Source organism: Anabrus simplex, chromosome 2 (genome assembly GCF_040414725.1).
Source record: "Anabrus simplex isolate iqAnaSimp1 chromosome 2, ASM4041472v1, whole genome shotgun sequence".
NCBI lineage: Eukaryota > Metazoa > Arthropoda > Insecta > Orthoptera > Tettigoniidae > Anabrus > Anabrus simplex.
Genome location: NC_090266.1, coordinates 843523257 through 843541358, shown reverse-complemented (window position 1 = coordinate 843541358; position 18102 = coordinate 843523257). Strand labels below are relative to the sequence as shown.

General features: G+C 40.2%; 1 protein-coding gene across 1 annotated transcript in view; it reads right to left on the bottom strand.

Moving 5' to 3' along the window:
- Positions 1-17286, bottom strand: part of LOC136863709 (cell adhesion molecule Dscam2) — a 1676531-nt gene extending 1659245 nt beyond the window's left edge. Inside the window, exon 1 of the mRNA XM_068226050.1 lies at positions 17046-17286. Within this exon, the coding sequence (XP_068082151.1) occupies positions 17046-17286 (241 nt within the window). The remainder of the gene's footprint in view (positions 1-17045) is intronic.
- Between the last annotated feature and the right edge of the window lie 816 nt (positions 17287-18102).

Genomic DNA, 18102 nt, shown 5'->3' with positions numbered 1-18102 from the left:
TAGTTACATAAGAAGAAAGAACACAGCGCTATATAATTTATGGATCTTCCAGCATCACCAGCATCTCCCCTGTCCAGTATGTACTATACATCTCGCTGCATCATTCAATTTCCTGGCAGCTCGGAATTCAATGCCGGAAGGAGCCATAACGCTGGCACGCAATGATATGTGGCTCATGTAAGTTTATGATTTATGGCATTTTCACAGCATATGATAGTTGAAAGCATTATTCAAGTGTTTGTATTTAAATGTAATCAGATTATATTGATTTCGCAATCAAGTACATTACTTCAGAATGCATACGGTCTAAATGATAGATTTTATTATGTATGAATAAATCTCATTTTCATTGTTAATTCAACGTTCAGTCGTGTTTCCTTTGTTAGTGGTTTAACATCGCAGTATCACAGAAAGTATTCGGGGACGCAATGACGGGAAAAATAGTAAATCAAAGAATACCATCTTCAAGGCAGTGGGTTTGAACAAGGCCGCACTAGATAGACAGGCCACAAGGATCGGACCGTGACGTCACAAAAGTGGCCCACGATCAACATGGCACTGTCATCTGTCATCCTGATATTTTTCATTTATTGAACCTTAACGAAGTAACTGAATACACCTTCAAGTGCGGTTTTATCTAGGCTTGTGTACAACACGAGTTTAATGTGGGGGAGAACCTGGCGGGGCAGTTTATGTGCATTACTTTACGTAAAATTAAGCTGACATCTGTCATTTGTAACGGAACACGGTTTCATATAAAATATTAAAACCCAATATTAGTAGACACATACACGATAACAATTCTTAACAATAGTCTCGAACATTCTTTAGAAATTAGGCTTCAGCTTAAAACTTATCTAACAATTCTTAAGGTTTCAGTTTAACAATGTTTCTTTTCTTTGCCGATTTATGGGCATCCTTACTTGAGGATTTCTTCTTCTTAGCCATGAGTTTGTCTGCAATAACTTGTCTGTAGTTATTCAACAATATATTACAAATATGTTCAAAATGTTCTCAGACATAATATCATTGAACTCAACTACCATATTTTCAAAATGTTAAATGTTTGTACATTTGACGCTTTACAATATGAGCTCATGCAATCTATATATATAAAATAAGCGTCTTGTCTGTACATTGCTCAGAATTTGAAAAGAATGGTATTTCTGTATCGGTCATGTCCACAGTAACAAGAAAAAGCATTTTTTACTTTTCCGTAATTTCTGTCTGTCTGTCTGTCTGTCTGTCTGTCTGTCTGTCTGTCTGTCTGTCTGTCTGTCTGTCTGTCTGTACACGCATGAATAGAAAACGGCTGAAGAGAATTTAATGAAAATCGGTATGTAATGTCGGGTGATGAACCACTGCAATCTAGGCTACAAATTATTTTATTCACGTTGAGTAAAATGGTAGTTTAGAGGAAGGCGTGAAATGTAATTCTCAAATAATTTATTTATGTTATTAATGGCCGTATCGACAAATACTACATAGCTAACATAACTTTAGTTATGTCGTAAGTTAGTAGTAGTTATGTAAGAAGTGATTAAATATCCCATCACTTATGTCTAATACATTGTTACCGTACCGCATATAATCAGAGATATTCATGAATTTGGATTTTTGTTACTAGGTCCATATCAGCGCCGAGTCGCAAGAAAATGGGTAAGCAGAATTTAGTGAAAATCGGTATGTAAAGTCTGAGAATAAGGAACTACAGTCTACGCTATCAATAATTTTGTAAGACACCCTAATATCACAGAGCCGAAAGAAAACTATTGTGAAGGCCTGCAATTTAGAAAATTCATAAACTTTATCAACAATAACAATACATTGACCATTGTTTGTTGTGATGTGCTTTTTGTCTTCTGTTTCCTCTCATCCCCGATGGATATGATTACTGCAGGTACCGAGGTTTTCTCAATTTGCTTGACGTCGCACCGACACAGGTAGGTCTTATGGCGACGATGGGATAGCAAATGAATGGTGGTGTGAAGGAAGCGGCCTTGGCTTAACGGTACAGCCTGGTGTGAGTGGTGTGAAAATGGGAAACCACGGAATACCATCTTCAGGGTTGACGGCAGTGGGGTTCGAATCTACTATCTCCCGGATGCAAACTCACAGATGCGCGCCCCTAACCACACGGGCAACTCTCCTGGTCGTACCGACTGTAACAGCCTGCCTGTATATTGGCGGGTCGTAGCTGGGGAATAAGATAAATTTCTTCCTTAGCATGCCATTCCTCTGGTTCATACATTTTCTGATGTATCTGGTACGTAACACACTGGTTCATCATAGTATTCGAGCTATTCAGTCCCTACTCTGAGGCACTGATTGGAATGAGTAGTAGCATATTTAACGGAATAATGACAGAGGAGTGTTAACGGCAGTCTGCGACCTCGTTATTCCAGCTCTGGAAACCTTGGACTCTTAGATCACCACCGTAGTACTGTTCGTTGAAAGTGAGAAAGTGTGCGGTTTTTCATTTGATCGAGTATTTTATATAACATTGCTTTCAATCGCTACATTCCTACTGACGTTTTTGTAATGACCCATGTTCAATTCAGTTGGAAAACCACAAAGTCAGTCTTTCTGAGAATCCCGTAGCGAAGCACGGGTACATCAGCTAGTCCACATATATAATGAAATATCACTAATACGTACGGTTGCGTGTTTAGCAAAGTATGCATTTATTACCGTTAGGGCTGTTAATTTTCGTTCTGACTCAAGGATTTGCTTCACTGAAATATGGTATAAGGCACCACACATTTCCTTGTACTGCCCAAATCTTTCTTCTAATTCGTCAGTTTGAAATATCCCTAACAATACTTACTCGCATCTTAAACTAGTTTTCAAGAAATTCACTGACTCCAAAATAGCTTTTACAGTGTGAACTGAGGCTGTTTGAATTTCATACGTACGTTTCCCAAGACGACTCTCTGTTTTTGTGTAATCTCCCCTTGAACATACAAATTATCCCACATAAATAACCATGTTAAAACATGCACAGAATTATAACATTGTCGTCATGAAATAAAAATGTTGTGTTACAATGAGGGTCGTTAAATCTATCGACTTCGAAAGCATGCTTAATATTAACGACCTTCCACCACTGAAAAAATATTCCTGAAAACACAGGCTGTGCTTTTAAAATTATTTGTACTTTCTATTTTATTACAAAACATTTAAACGGCGACATTTTTCTCATCGAACAGCTTAGAACAAAGGAGTAGTAGGAGACTGTATGTTCTTAAACAATGGGTGCTGAGTCAGCATTTTCCCACGATGTCATTGACCCCTAGTTGAGTAGTAAGGCATTGGCGGTTTTGCCACGAACTCATTGACCGCTATTTGAGTAGTATGGCTATGATGGTTAGCGGATTTTGCGTACGAGAGCAATCCTAACCTCAAAAATTCCATTCGAGGCTTCTAATTGGTCAGGGGAATGATCTGGGGTGCCTTTTGTCCATCCTAGGTAAGGTTATGACGTCATACTCATATGTACGAGGGCAATGCTAACCTCACTGGCAAACCTGGAATGTTATGACTGTCAGGTGAGGTTATGACGTCATACACTTACGTACGAGGGCAAAGCTACACTCGCGGGCCACTTTGGATGAGCCGAATCGGACAGGCTCGCCAAGGAGACCAATCGGTAGTTGAGGTGATGACGTATTAATCTAACCTCGCTACGAGGAAAGCTAAGCTAACCTAACCTCAGATGGATTCCCTTGGAGGAGCCGAACTAGTGGAGTAACTTGTAGGTGTTTTTAACACGTGTGTTAACCTAACCTTGCCCACGAACGGTAACCTAACCTCACACATAGGCCCTTTGCCGTCCCCCCTTTACAGTACTGACAGAACTGTGACGTAATAAGTGCGGGCGATTTAAAAATGCATGCTAATCATTACCTCTACGACATTGGGATTGTGATGAGATGAATCTGATAAGATGGACTTTTTATAACTGGATGCCCATCCTGACGTAAAACTCATCACGAACGGTAACCTAACCTCAAACATAGGCTCATTATCGTCTTCCCCATTGAAGTAGTGACAGAGCTGTGGCGTTATAAGCGCGGATGATTTAAAATACATGCTTATCTTTACCTCTACGGTGGTAGGATGTGATGAGATGAATCTGTTAAGATGAATTTTTATAACCAGATCCCCTTCCTTACGTAAACCTCATCATGGAAGATAATAACATGAAATGAATGGCATGACCTATGGTATTAGGAAGGGAGAGGGTAAAACCCTGTAGTGGCACATAGTCTTCTCTTGTCGAATAGCATCGAGAGGCCTGCTGAAGTCTGTACGTCTCCATCCGAGGCGCAAATAACAATCAACACTCCCCCTACTCCTCCTCCTCCTAAAACGTATCTCTACTTAGTTGACCACCTGTGCCAGAGAAGACTCCGTTCCAGGCCATGTACCTATTTCCAAATTTCGTAACAGATCTGCGAATCAAACACATTCTACATACACTAGTGTCCAAAAGTTAAGCGTAATTACTAAACGTGGCCATACCGCCTGATAGGAATGTCAGACGGACAGTTGAACAAACGGAAGCTGTCTCACACACCATATTTCACACAAACTGTCCAAAAACAGTGTCAGAAAGGTTCTAATAGCTAAGGTACACGTTTGACAATAACTAACAAGACTTGGCAATGTCTTCTACAATTAAATAAGCTGTTAATATTGTGCATGGTTACCCCTAACGCCCACACACGCTTCGCAGTGACGGGGCATGCTCTCCGTCAGATGTCTCAAGAGCTCTAGTGGCAGTCAAACCAATTCCTCCGAAAGGGCAATGCGAAGGTCTTGCAGGGTCGTTAGTGGAGGCTGACGGCATGCAATTCGCCTCCCCTAAGAATCTCGAGCATGTTCTATAGGATTCAGATCCGCAGACCTCGCTGGCCAGTCCATGCGATGAATGTCTTCCTCAGCCAGAAATTTATCCACCAGAGCAGCACGATGCGGTCGGGAATTAGCGTCCATTAAGAGGAAGTCTGGACCAACCGCACCCCTGAAGACTCAAACATGTGGTCTCAGTACCTCATCCCTGTATTTTGAGCGTTAACAGTGTTCCTCGAACCACCTATGAAGATGTGCAGGTCCGTACGACTATTCAATATGATGCCGCCCCCACCATGACGCAACCGCCACATACTGGTCCCGTCCCACGATGTTCCTGTGGTTGTATCGGCTACCCGGTTCTCCCCAGATTAATGTGCGATGGGAATCGTTTTGAAAACTGAAGCGGGATACATCTGTGAAGAGCACATGCTTCCATTCATTCATGGTCCAGTTTCGATGCTGACGGCTCCACAGTAAACGGGCCCGTCTTTGTGCTGGAGTGAGCGGGAAGCACACCGCTGGACGTCGGGCAAAGAGCCCTGCTGTTCTGAGCCTCTGGTACACAGTCCGCCGGGAAACGACATTCACTGAGACGGCTGCAAGCTTCGCCGAGAATTGTATTGCAGATGCACCTCCTATTTCGTTGGGCGGTTGAAGCCCGATATCGATCCTGCTGTGGGGTGGTTACCCTTGGTCGACCTGGCTCTGGCCTACGACTAACATCTCCTGTACCTGAAAACCGTCTCCTAAGACTGGAAATGACACTTTGTGGCACATTCAAGGATACGGCGACTTCGGTCTGTGTCTAGCCTGCTTCCGGGCGGCCGAGTATTCTACCCTGCAAAACGGGGTCCAAATGGCGTCGTTGTGCCATTATGTTGTCACGTTCACCACTAGGCTACACTCCGCACACTATGAAAGGTTAAACACAACTGAGGGAATATGGGGCACAGGCAATGGCAGTGTTTACCGTGCGGTTACGCCGCTAGTCAAAGCAGGGAACACTCCTTTCCTATACAGAGCGAACACGTAAGGTTGGTAGGTGCGTATGTCGTGCGATTTGCGGTCTATTTCCTGTTGCCCTGCTTACACGTAACTTAAGCCTAACTTTTGAACACTAGTGTACTTTGTGTAGTTCTATAATAGGGGGACTGAGCATGTGCCGTACTAAGGTCACCCCCTTTTATCATGCAGCGATCACGTCGACATGGATATGCATATTTAGACTTGTTCGTTAGCAAGGTCACTCTCTAGTAAACACAACCCTTTATAGATGCTATAAGCGAGAATATTTTCTTTAATCTCTTAGATAGTGTTATAGACAGTAGAGCGCTTTATTCCATCATGACAAGAACATCAATAGCTGATGTACAAGGCTTTAAAGTGAACGGGAAGAAATTTATGTTCATAGAGGAGGCTGTGTTGGATTTCACAGTGTTGTGGGCGCCAAAACTCATCAGTTTATTATTTAGCTCACTTTCCCCTTACTTTTAGCAGACAGATGAAGACAAAAAGCGCAATAGGAAGAAAAAGAAATACCTTATCGCTTTCTAACTATGAACATGAACGCTCATTTTTCAAGGCAGATCTTGTTTTTTAAAGGGATGTGAAAAAAGTGATGGTTGCGTGAGTATCTACATTCAACGTGTGAAACTATAAACATGGATGAATTAGGATGTCCATCCTTTAAAACTCTTCCCAGGGAACATACTGGAGAAACAATTAAACAGTCTTCACGCCATGTGTGCGAGACAGAAATAATAGTCAGTCTCCTTGCTTGATATTTTAGCGCTGCACTCTATCTCCGTTGAAATTATTTCGTTTTATCTCACTGCGAGATATGGACTGAATCCATATAGTGACTTAAAATCATGAACTGCTTCCTTCTGCTATGACAGATGATAAGTTACTATTCATCAGAGACTTAATTATACGCAGCTGCTTGAAGTTATGTCAGGACAGTAAGCCCGTATCTGTTAATACCCTCTGCCGGGAGTTGTTCAAGAACTGGGTGGACTGTAGCCTATTGCGCAGCCCTCCGGCGCATAGCGTTCCTGGAGTGACTAAGCCAACTTCTGCCTACCGTTGCACGAGCAAGAGAGAGGTTGGCTGCCAAGAATATGGAAGCCGAACGGACGTGTGTGCATAGCTTCGCTATGAAGTTCATCTAAAAGATAGTACCGGGATGATCCAGTGGATATTAGGAGTCTCAGTTCCCGATTTATGTGAGCCTCTACTCTGCACGGACTCCTAGAACATCGCAGATGTATTATTTTCAACTAATTTTGTTTCATTGAACCTACAGCATGGTGTAAGTACTGCGTCTACCTTCAACGACACCACCAAAACTGTAAGTTTGAAATTTTTCTCTAACTTCATTTTGCTACGATTTCGTCGAAGTGCTTTTGCTAGTTGATTGGTGACACATGGAATGCCTCTCCTGGAATAACGACATCGAAATTTACCCGAACTTGAATTTAATAATAATAATAACTTTTTCGGTGGCGTGCTGTGATTAGAAATCAATTCCCATGCTTTTGTTTCGTCTTTCAAACTAGGTATTGTTCAAAATTGGAAACCTTTAAAGTGTGTTACAAATATTGTAATATTTATTCTGGTCACTTTTCTGTTATTTTCAAAAAAGGTGATGCCATAAGCCCTTGTTAGCGGGGCTGTATTAGGGTAATGAGAGATGCTAAGCGAGGCAGTTTTTATAAGGTTTTTCTGTGCGGTTATTTCCTTATTCTGTTTTTATTCTGACTTTCCTTTCGGCTTTTTATTTTCCCTCTGAGAAATTGTGTTTCGATTTTTCGTGTGGTCTGTTGATGGCATTGCTGCGATCCTAATTGGGATTGGTTCACTCCCCCTGGGGGTGAGCATTAATTGTTGTTGTTGTTGCCATGACGACGCGATATTTTATGTTAACTATGAAATGATTTTTATGCTCCGGTGGGATGCTCTAAAGTTGATTGCTAAGTCGTTTGTCCTTAATCTTTGGCCTGATTATCTATGTGTGATGTGATTTATTTCTCGGTATCTCTGTCTGTCCGCGTGATATGATTTTCCTGATTTTTTCCTGATTTATTTTCGGGATTTCCTTGTTTTTCTCTATTTGCGCGTGGGTATACTAACCTTGTGTATACTGCTCGCCTAGTACCTCAAGATAATTTCTTTTGTTCGCCGAGTGTATTTTCCAAGAGAAGTAATATTTAGCTAAACAAATTTATTTCTTGCAAATTAACTAAATTAAGGATTTGTAAGGTTTTTATTCAATCCTAAGGGATCACACCATATCATGATTTATTTGTAATTTATAACTAGGAAGGTAGGTTAGGGTAGTATGTAACTAATAATGGGTCCCAATATGTAGGATAGTTATTTATTTTTCTTGGTTTTATCTCTATTTTAATTTTCATTCCTGTTGATGTAATGATATTTTAGAGTCCAGAGATTATTTAATTTTCTTTCCTTCTTTCATTAAATATATTTATTTATTGCAAAGTATCCTGGACGTCCCTTTCTTGTACTCATTTAAAACCATACAGTGATAATTATTTTCCATTCTTTCCACGGGCTCTGGTCACCTGCCTTATTCGTGGTAAGTACTTTTAATTGTGGTGATTTTCTTATTGGGTGATTTTGCTTCCAACTTGCTTAGTTTTTCCCTATATTTCTTTGTCTTGTTGCTACCTGTGCGGACACTGTGGGGATGGGTGTTCGTGCGGGATACTCAGTGGTAGCAGAGCGTGGTTGTCGTTTGTTTTGCGCTTGCTCTGTACGGTATGCTAGCTGTTCCTTCAGAACAACTCGGCGCTTAGTAGAGCCTTGTGCTATTGAGTTTCGTGGGCTCGTAGCTGACCATCTTGACATCCCCTTAACCTTGTTACTGTATGGTTGTTAAAGGTGTGTCTGAGTTATGAATGGCAAGTTAAGACATATATATTGAAAAATTATTGTAAAGGAAATGCATTCATCTTATTTAATTATGCAAAATTTTGTTTCATGTAAATATCTTCGGGCTGTTTTGTCCGGTTCGCTGTCGAGCGGTGTGCAACCTTTTTGGATTGAGTACGTGATGTTGGTAGTCCTCTACCGGCTGCTGTTCGTGTGTTTCCTACCTCCCTGCCTTACTGCTTTCAGGTGCCCTGTATCTATTCCTTCTTTGTTTCATCGTAAATTGGTGAGTGCTGAACTTTATCAATTATTCTAAATTTTGAATTTATTATCTTTATCTTAAAAAACTGTGAAATGATCGACACCTGAGCATGAATCGATTGGCTTTGGGGTACGAATGTACCACAGTTTGCAGTGTCCTCTGTAATTTTTGTGCTGATTATCTGTTGAGTAATTTCATTGTCCATCTGCGAAAATTATCTAATCTGTGGTTATGAAATTAAATTGCGTTTTAATCGGGTTATTTGTTTTGCTCGGATATGTTGCGTGTGACGTTATTTATTTTACTGAATTATGATCGTTGATCTGTACTCTGGGATCTTATTACATTATCAGTCTTGGCGTTTTATATTGATTCCCAGTTCTGTTTTTATTATTATTATTATTTTACCTGACATGATGCTTCGGCTGTGTACCTGCTGAAATTATTCTATGAGAAACTACCGTTGTGAATTTTTCCTACTGTGTTGCTACCTGCGTGTAAACATTCCATGTAGTTAATCTAATGGCATATCCACCTTGTGTCTCGTCAGTATGTGTGTGGTTTAGTGCTGAACTGTTCGCCATTTCATCATACCCTCCCATCGTTACTGGCTATGAACCTTTTAAACCATTCTTGGTTTATGTGATTGGCTTGTGTGTTACCTTAATTTGCACTGTGCGAATGAAATTATTGCTTGCTACAAACTTGGGCCTAAATGGAATAGTGTGCATGCCTGTAACTGTTTCTTTCGAGTCCTTGATTCTTGATTATTGTTGAACTTAAAATTAATCACGTCTGTGATGCTCTTTTAACATTGGTCCGGTTGTTACTTTGAAAATCTTAACTTTTACTTGGCCTGGTAGGTGATTCCTAACCTTGTGTATTTACCATTACTTCTAAGGGGACCTTGACTTATAGCCTTATATCTACTTGGTAGTCATCATTAATGTATTTTACAACCTGTCGGTGGTGATGTGTTTTCGTGTCCGCTGTGCGATTGCTGATCGATGCTAGCTGCGGGACTTGCATGTGCTTATAACATGAGTGGTTTCCATTTTTACCCTGTCTTGCTGTTGGTGTCGGTTTGATGTGTCGTTAGGTGGTGGACGGAGACATGTTACCTTATGTTATCTGTTATTGGGTAGTTATGGGTTATAGGTGAACTCTGTTAATCGGTGTTAGAGTGGGTGACTTGTTGGCCTCGTGCTTGGATATTTTAGTGTCATTTTTTCCGTTTTCCCAACTATTGATTGCATGTGGTTCTTTGTTTCCATTGTGTCTTGTGCCCCCTTATTCACTGTGTTTATTACCTGGTTGTCAAGTATTCGTACGGTGTGTGGCCTGCCTCAAGTGTTCTTGCGGGTGAATTTTCTGGTGTGCAATAACTAAACTAGGTGGGTTTGTCTGGAAATCTCGATCTTGTCATTCTGTGTAAATGTTTGATCGTATATGGAGGTTCTTGTACCTGGTGGTTCTCGGCATATCTGATCTGGTACCCTCTTGAAGTCATGTGTCTAGGTATATTTCTTCTGCAAAATTCATTTAACCTATCCTTATTTGCCTAGTTCCATTTCGAGTTGTGAGTTCTATGCAACCTCCTACCATATCTACTTATTGTTATGGAGTTGAGTGATGCAGTAGGGACATACCACCTGCGGACTAAGTTCCTTTTAACCTGTAATGATTTGGTCGTGATCCTTAGTTTGAAGGAAAGTGTACGGTACCGTAAGTTTGTTTTTGGGATTTACATATTGAATACTGGGCATGTTGTTGAGGATGGTGTACTCCTTTTATCCCTTTAAGGGCTAACACGTGCTTGGGGTAGTCATTATGGTTTTATTATTATTATTGTGGTGTGTAATTGTCTGATTATGGCATGTCAGGTAAGGGCGATTTGTTACCTTGATGGTTTTACCTTGTGCCTCTGTAGATTTGGGAAAACCCCTCGCATGGATTTACTTCTCTTTTGGAACTATCTTATCTTGTTGTAACTTGCTGGTTTCGTGTTTCCTGGTTTCTTCATTTCCTGTCTCCCTGCATTTCCGGTTGATCTGACGTCATCATGTCTGTTATTGGTTCTTCTCTAAAGCTCATTTTAATTTTATCTGCCACTGTATGGTGTTTTTCTCTCAGTGGACCTTCTTGTGTCTGTTGACATTGTTCGCTAGTCATCCTACCGTTCTGCGGGTTTGCTTGTTAGGTATGGGACTAACTACTACTCCCCTAGTCAGTACTGGAATCTCACTGCAGTTGGATTATGGGGTCTATTAGTAGTGTACTACCTTCTTCATGTTACTTTGAGCATTTTCCATGGACTTGCCTTGTATTCTACCACTTATATTTTATATGCCTGCTCTCCTGGTGGATAGAAGAAGGTGCCTGTTGCCGTAAAGGGACAGTGTGATGTGGACATCACGTATTTATAGACGATATAATGCTGATATCCTAAGTGATAACCGGTGGTATACGTAGTGTGTGTCATTGCTTTTTACTTTCCTTGTCGGTCTTCTGGTCTGAGGTTTTTCATTGCCTTTAATGTTTATTAGATATGCCGTTGTGGAATGAAGATTTTTGATCATACCATGTAGTGTGCTGGTTAACTGATTCCAGATTGTGCTCCCTCCTGAATCTCTCCTATCCCTATTTCTGTCCTGGTGGCTCCATGGCGCTTATTATGGTCCAATGTTGTATTAACTTTTGATCTGTAAGTTTTGGTAGCTTGGTGTTGGTTGGTTGATCTGTTGTTGATGACAAACCTTATTGCGCACCCTCCAACTTGAAATCATAGAGGTCTCCAACCGATCCAGCTTACTTTTCCCTTGCTCGCAATTTGTTCACCTTTTAAGCCGTAGATTTATCCATATCGAATACCTTATATCTGGTCACCTGAAACATTGCTAATTGCTTCTGTATTGGTTTCCTCCCCTTATTCTTGTTCAATTTGGTTATGCATTGTGTGAATGTGGAATGTTGAGCCTAATTAAGTTGGAAATTCATTTAGTAGTTTTACTGGCGTATTTGAGGAATTTTGGAATTTTGCAAGCTCGCTGTGTTGAAAAAATGCCTCTGCTCTGTTCTGATTGTTAGAATTAGTTTTGGTTACCTAGTATCTGCTTGTGTAATGCATTATTTCGGGTATTTTCTGTGGCATACTCGGGCCCTGGCTCAGTCGAGAGTAGCTTGAATATTTCAATTACAGCTAATACTTGAATTTTTGGTATCATGTAGTACTGCATACACCAATTTATGGTCCTTTTCTTGTTTCCTGTTTCTTGCTTCTTTGCGATCCTTCCTTTTCGGGTGGTAACGTTCGTTTAATCTTGGTATCGAAACAAGAAGAATGCATTTCTTTGTAGGTAAATGGGAACTTGATAAATAAAATTGATATTAAGATTGTGAATATCTCTGTTGCTATCTCAAAAGCTTTAACCTGGATGTTTAGCGATTTTCTATTAGTTAACTGAAACATGTTCGGGTAAAGAAGTGACAATTATGGTAAAAGGAAGTACCCAAGAACTTGCAAGTTAATTTTCTTTTGAGGAAGATAATTCCGGGTGTTCATCGTGATGGTGATACATTTAATTACTGTATGTGAACTATGAATCGTCCGACTCGTTGGCTGAATGGTCAGCGTACTGGCCTTCGGTTCAGAGGGTCCCGGGTTCGATTCCCGGCCGGGTCGGGGATTTTAATCGCTTCTGATTAATTCTTCTGGCTCGGGGACTGGGTGTCTATGTGCGTCCCAACACTCTCCTCATCATATTCAGACAACATACTACACTACCAACCACCACAGAAACACGCAATAGTGCTTACATCCCTCCATAGAGGGTTGGCGTCAGGAAGGGCATCCGGCCGTAAAACAGGGCCAAATCCACATGTGCGATGCAGTTCGCACCCGCGACCCCACAGATGTGGGAAAAGCGGCAGGAAAAGAAGAAGAAGAAGAAGAATGTGAACTATGAATCAACATTTTGGTTATGAGGCTGGTGTAGTACAACAGATTTATTATTCTTGTGATATCTGTATTAAGCAAGTATTGTGTTTAATGGTACTAAAAACAATTGGAAGGCATATACCTTGGTATATGGGTGTTTCTGGGACATGATTTAATCGTGTTAAGGCAGTGCATGTAAATGAACTTATCTCGGTGTGTCGTTTTCTCATATGGACTCCTTCACCAAAATGTAGTATATTTCTGGACCACCGCAGTATGTGACATAATGCATGAGTGTATGTGTGGTTTCTGGGCGGGAGGCTGAGGCAGAACTAATAATCAGTCTCCTTGTTTGACATTATAGCGTTGGGCTCTATCTCCGTTGAAATTATTTCGTTTTATCTCACTACGAGATATGGACTTAATCCTTATAGTGACTTAAAACATGAACTGCTTCCTTCTACTATGACAGAGGATAAGTTACTATTCATTTGAGAATTATACGTAGCTGCTGAAGATATGTCGTGACTGTAAGCCCCTATCTGTTAATACTCTCTGCCGGGAGTTGTTCAAGTTCTGGGTGGACTGTAGCCTATTGCGCAGCCCTCCGGCACATAGCGCTCCTGGAGTGACTAAGCCAACTTCCGCCTACCGTTGCACGAACAAGAGAGAGGTTGGATGCCGAGAACATGGAAGCCGAACGGACGTGTGTGCATAGCTTCGCTATGAAGTTCATCTACAAGATAGTATCGGGATGATCCAGTGGATATTAGGGGTCTCAGTCCCGATTTATATGAGCCTCTACTCTGCACGGACTCCTAGAACATCGCAGATGTATTATTTTCAACTAATTTTGTTTCATTGAACCTACTGCATGGTGTAAGTACTGCGTCTACCTTCAACGACACCACCAAAACTGTAAGTTTGAAACTTTTTCTCTAACTTCATTTTGCTACGATTTCATCGAAGTGCTTTTGCTAGTTGATTGGTGACACATGGAATGCCTCTCCTGGAATAGTGGCATCGAAATTTACCCGAACTTGAATTTAATAATAAAATAATAATAATAATAATAATAATAATAATAATAATAACTTGTTCGGGGGCGTGCTGTGATTAGAAATCAGTTCCCATGCTTTTGTTTTGTCTTTCATACTAGGTATTGTTCAAAATTGGAAACCTTAAAAATGTGTTACAAATATTGTAATATTTATTCCGGTCACTTTTCCGTTACTTTTTTAAAAAAAGGGTGATGCCTTAAGCCCTTGTTAGCGGGGCTGTATTAGGGTAATGAAAGATGCTAAGCGAGGCAGTTTTCATAAGGTTTTTCTGTGCGGTTATTTCCTAATTCTGTTTTTATTCTGACTTTCTTTTCGGCTTTTTCTTTTCCCTCTGAGGAATTGTGTTTCGATTTTTCGTGTGGTCTGTTGATGGCATTGTTGCGATCCTAATTGGGATTGGTTCATTCCCCCTGGGGTGAGCATTAATTGTTGTTGTTGCCACGACGATGTGATATTATATGTTAACTATGAAATGATTATTATGCTCCGGTGGGATGCTCTAAAATTGATTGCTATGTCGTTTGTCCTTAATCTTTGGCCTGATTATCTATGTGTGATGTGATTTATTTCACGGTATCTCTGTTTACCCGCGTGATATGATTTTCCTGATTTTTCCCTGATGTATTTTCGGGATTATCCTGTTATTCTCTATTTGCGCGTGGGTATAATAACCTTGTGTTAACTGTGATTTCTATCTGATATTAAGTGTAACGCAGTTTAAAAGTCAATCGTAAAGTTTTATGCGCGCAAAAAGAAACTTAACACTTTTACTGTAGAAGAGTTGAATGCATTACCAAGGGCACTTTTGGGCAATGTAGCTGCGAATGCTGCGAAAAGGATCTCGGATAAGGTGCCTCGTGGGTAGAATCAAGATCCTGTTTTGTCAGAACATAAACGTGTAGTTTACACTATGAACAGGAGAGTTTAGCTAGGAGACCTTCAGTTAGACAGTGCCGTACATATCGACTCATTAAACTGTATCATGGACCCAAAACTAACCAGTTGTTTGCGCTTATGAACACTTATCATAGCCGCAACAGGAGTAAGCAAGCTGTCGCAGAAAAAGGTGAAGGAACATGCTGGGTGAAAGGTAAGGAAACATGCTGGTCTTGGAGTCATCAATAAGGTGATTGAACTTCTTCCTTTTGAGCTTCATCTTCCTAGTTACCAGTACTGTAGGCATGGAACTCGATTTGACATCCGCTTCGCACGTGGTGATCCTGGTATTATTATGTTAGATGCTGCTTGCAAAGAGCAAGACACTGCTTATCGTCAAAACAAACCTGAAGTAAGACATATAGGTGATGAAAATCTGCTTCGTAAAGCTATGCAGCGTGTGTCGTCACCTAATGCTACAGTTGCTGAAAAGATATCAGCACTTGTCGTTGCCGGTGCAATGAAAGGAAAACTGTTACTGGGTGGTGGCATTAAACAGTGAACACCGTATAAATAATCTAGGTAAGTAAGAAAGGAGAGAACAAATTTACTTGAAGAAAGAAAAATGTATATATACTAAAATAAATACGATTTGTGAAACATAATGCTGGTGTTGTTTGATTTTTTAATATTAGTCCTACCCTACATCATGTCCAAAGTTAATCAGTAGTAATAAAGTTGACTCGCAAGTTTACACTTGATTTATGCAGTAGAAGAAAAGAGAGGAAAAGTTTCCAGAATAAGAAAATTCAAGTTTTAAAGCCTATCCTCTTTATTAATCCATGAACTGAAGTTGTTATTAAAACCAAGCCATTTGGCATACAGTTTATTTCCACGACGACGAATAACACGTTCGATTATATAGTGATCAGGATATTTTGTTTTCCGCAGTTCTTCGATGTAGAATCCTCCTTTAATAGGCTGTACTGAGATATCGCGAAGTAAATGTATACAGTATCACTTTTTTATTCATACACTTCCATATTGTGAAAAGAGCAGTATATTTAAGATATTCAAAAGGATGTTACAGTAATTCTCTTTTAAAGAATTTATTTCTGGTAGTTTTTACAATACCATACAAAAATAATATTTATAACAACATATAGTAAAAACTACTGGATAATATAAGAAAACATGACCTTTCCCTGCGTCACATTGTTATTCATACAGATGCCAGTTCTTCAACTAAACATATGAATGAAATAAACCATGGCACCAATCCTAGTACTTTGTGGAGTAACCCTGGGCTTTAATGACAGCCTGACACCTACGCTGCATAGAATTTACTATCCTCGCACAAGTTTCATGACTGATACTTTACCATTCTTGGGTCACCACTCGTTTTAACTCGTCTTTGGATGAAACCTTTCTATTGTGAAACCTAGACTTCAAAAACACCCATAAATATTCAATAGGTTTTAAATCATTAGACTGGGGAGGTCTTTTTAATTGTTTTGGAACGTTCTAAATTAACCATCCTTTGTTCAGAGCAGTGGTATGTTTGGGGTCGTTTTCCTGTTGAAACACGTAGGTCGGTAGCATCCCGAATTTTTCAGCATTTTGTTTAACATTGTTCTTCAAAATATTATTGTACACTACTTTGTCCATCGTGCCTTCCATAAATTGAATATTCGCTACACCTTGTGCCGACATACACACCAACATCATAACCGATCCACCTGCGTGTTTCACTGCGGGAATTTTATTGGTCACATCGTTATCTACACCCTACGGGCACCATCGGAACCAAACAGGTTGATTTTAGTTTCATCGAACCAGATGACATGGTTCCTAATGTCCTGGTCCTTGTTTACGTGTTCCTTAGCAAAGGGCAGTCTTGCGGCATAAATCTTCTTACTAAAATAGGGCCTCTTCTTTGCCGTGTACCAATGATAACCATGTCGTAAAGCTCGCAGGACCTTCTGGGTACATATTTTCTTCCCAGTAGCAGCTTCCAGCACTTCTCGCAGCTTTGGAGTACTTATGAGAGGGTTGGATTTCACTTGCCTCACAATAAGTCTTTCTGCTTGTAGGCTTAGTTTCTTTTGTTTGGGTTTTATTGGCACATTCTTCACCGACCCTTAGTATTTAAACTTACTCACTACATATTGAACAGTGGCATGACTTGTCTTCACCAGGTCTCCTACTTTTGTTATGGTATACCTTGTAAGTACTATATTGACAACTGTCTGTTTCAGCTCATATCCAAGCTCTTTACCCTTGCCCATTTCTACCACCGCTCTCACAAATCTAGGACGATCACAACCAGCAACACCTCTCCTCGCATCACACCTACTTACAGTACGTATGCCCCGTTCAATTTTGTCGGATGACGCCATCTATACAAGTATATGAATAACAAAGTGGCTTGAAGTTTCGGAGTGTATGCAGTTTTATTTGTGTAAACAAAAATTATTTGGACTAACAAAAAATGTGTGCGTTGAGTGTTTACGCCTTGTTAATACATTCACGACACACAAATATAAATCAATAATTTCCATAAATATACAAGCACATAGAACTCTTTATAAAGAAATGGGTTGTGTATGAATAGGAAAGTGACATACTGTAAGTGGTTTAGTAAGCTGATTTGAAAAATTTCCATGCTCCAGCTAGGTGTGTATCTTTTGCAAAGACAGACTTGTGTTTGCTGATGCGAACAAAATCACCTTCTTTAAAGCGACGGCGTAGCGGATCAGCCGTTTTGATTATAAATGAATAGCGCCTAAGCGTGTTGTATTCTTAGTAACAAGACGTCGCTTCGTGCCGATAGTCTAGGAAGTAGTTCAATCCAACGATAAGAACCCTGAGCTGTAAATTCTCGCCACATCATTGTTTTGAGTATACGATTAAAGCGTTCTAAAACATTTGCCTTGAGATTGCTGCACGTAGAGTAGTGATGAATACCAAGAAACTTGAGGTAAGAAGAAAAATCCTTGTTGTAAAACTCTTTACCTTGATCGGTTTGAAGAAGCCTTGGGCAGCGTTTTGATTGTTCAACAATGCGTCTTTGACTTGAGCTGCTGTCTTAGAATGCACAGGTTGTGCAAAAGCAAACTTCGAATACACATCGATGGCAGTTAGTAGATACTTACACCCCTTATTGCTAGAGGCATATGAAACATTTCTACTAAGTCTGCTTGCCAGAGATAATT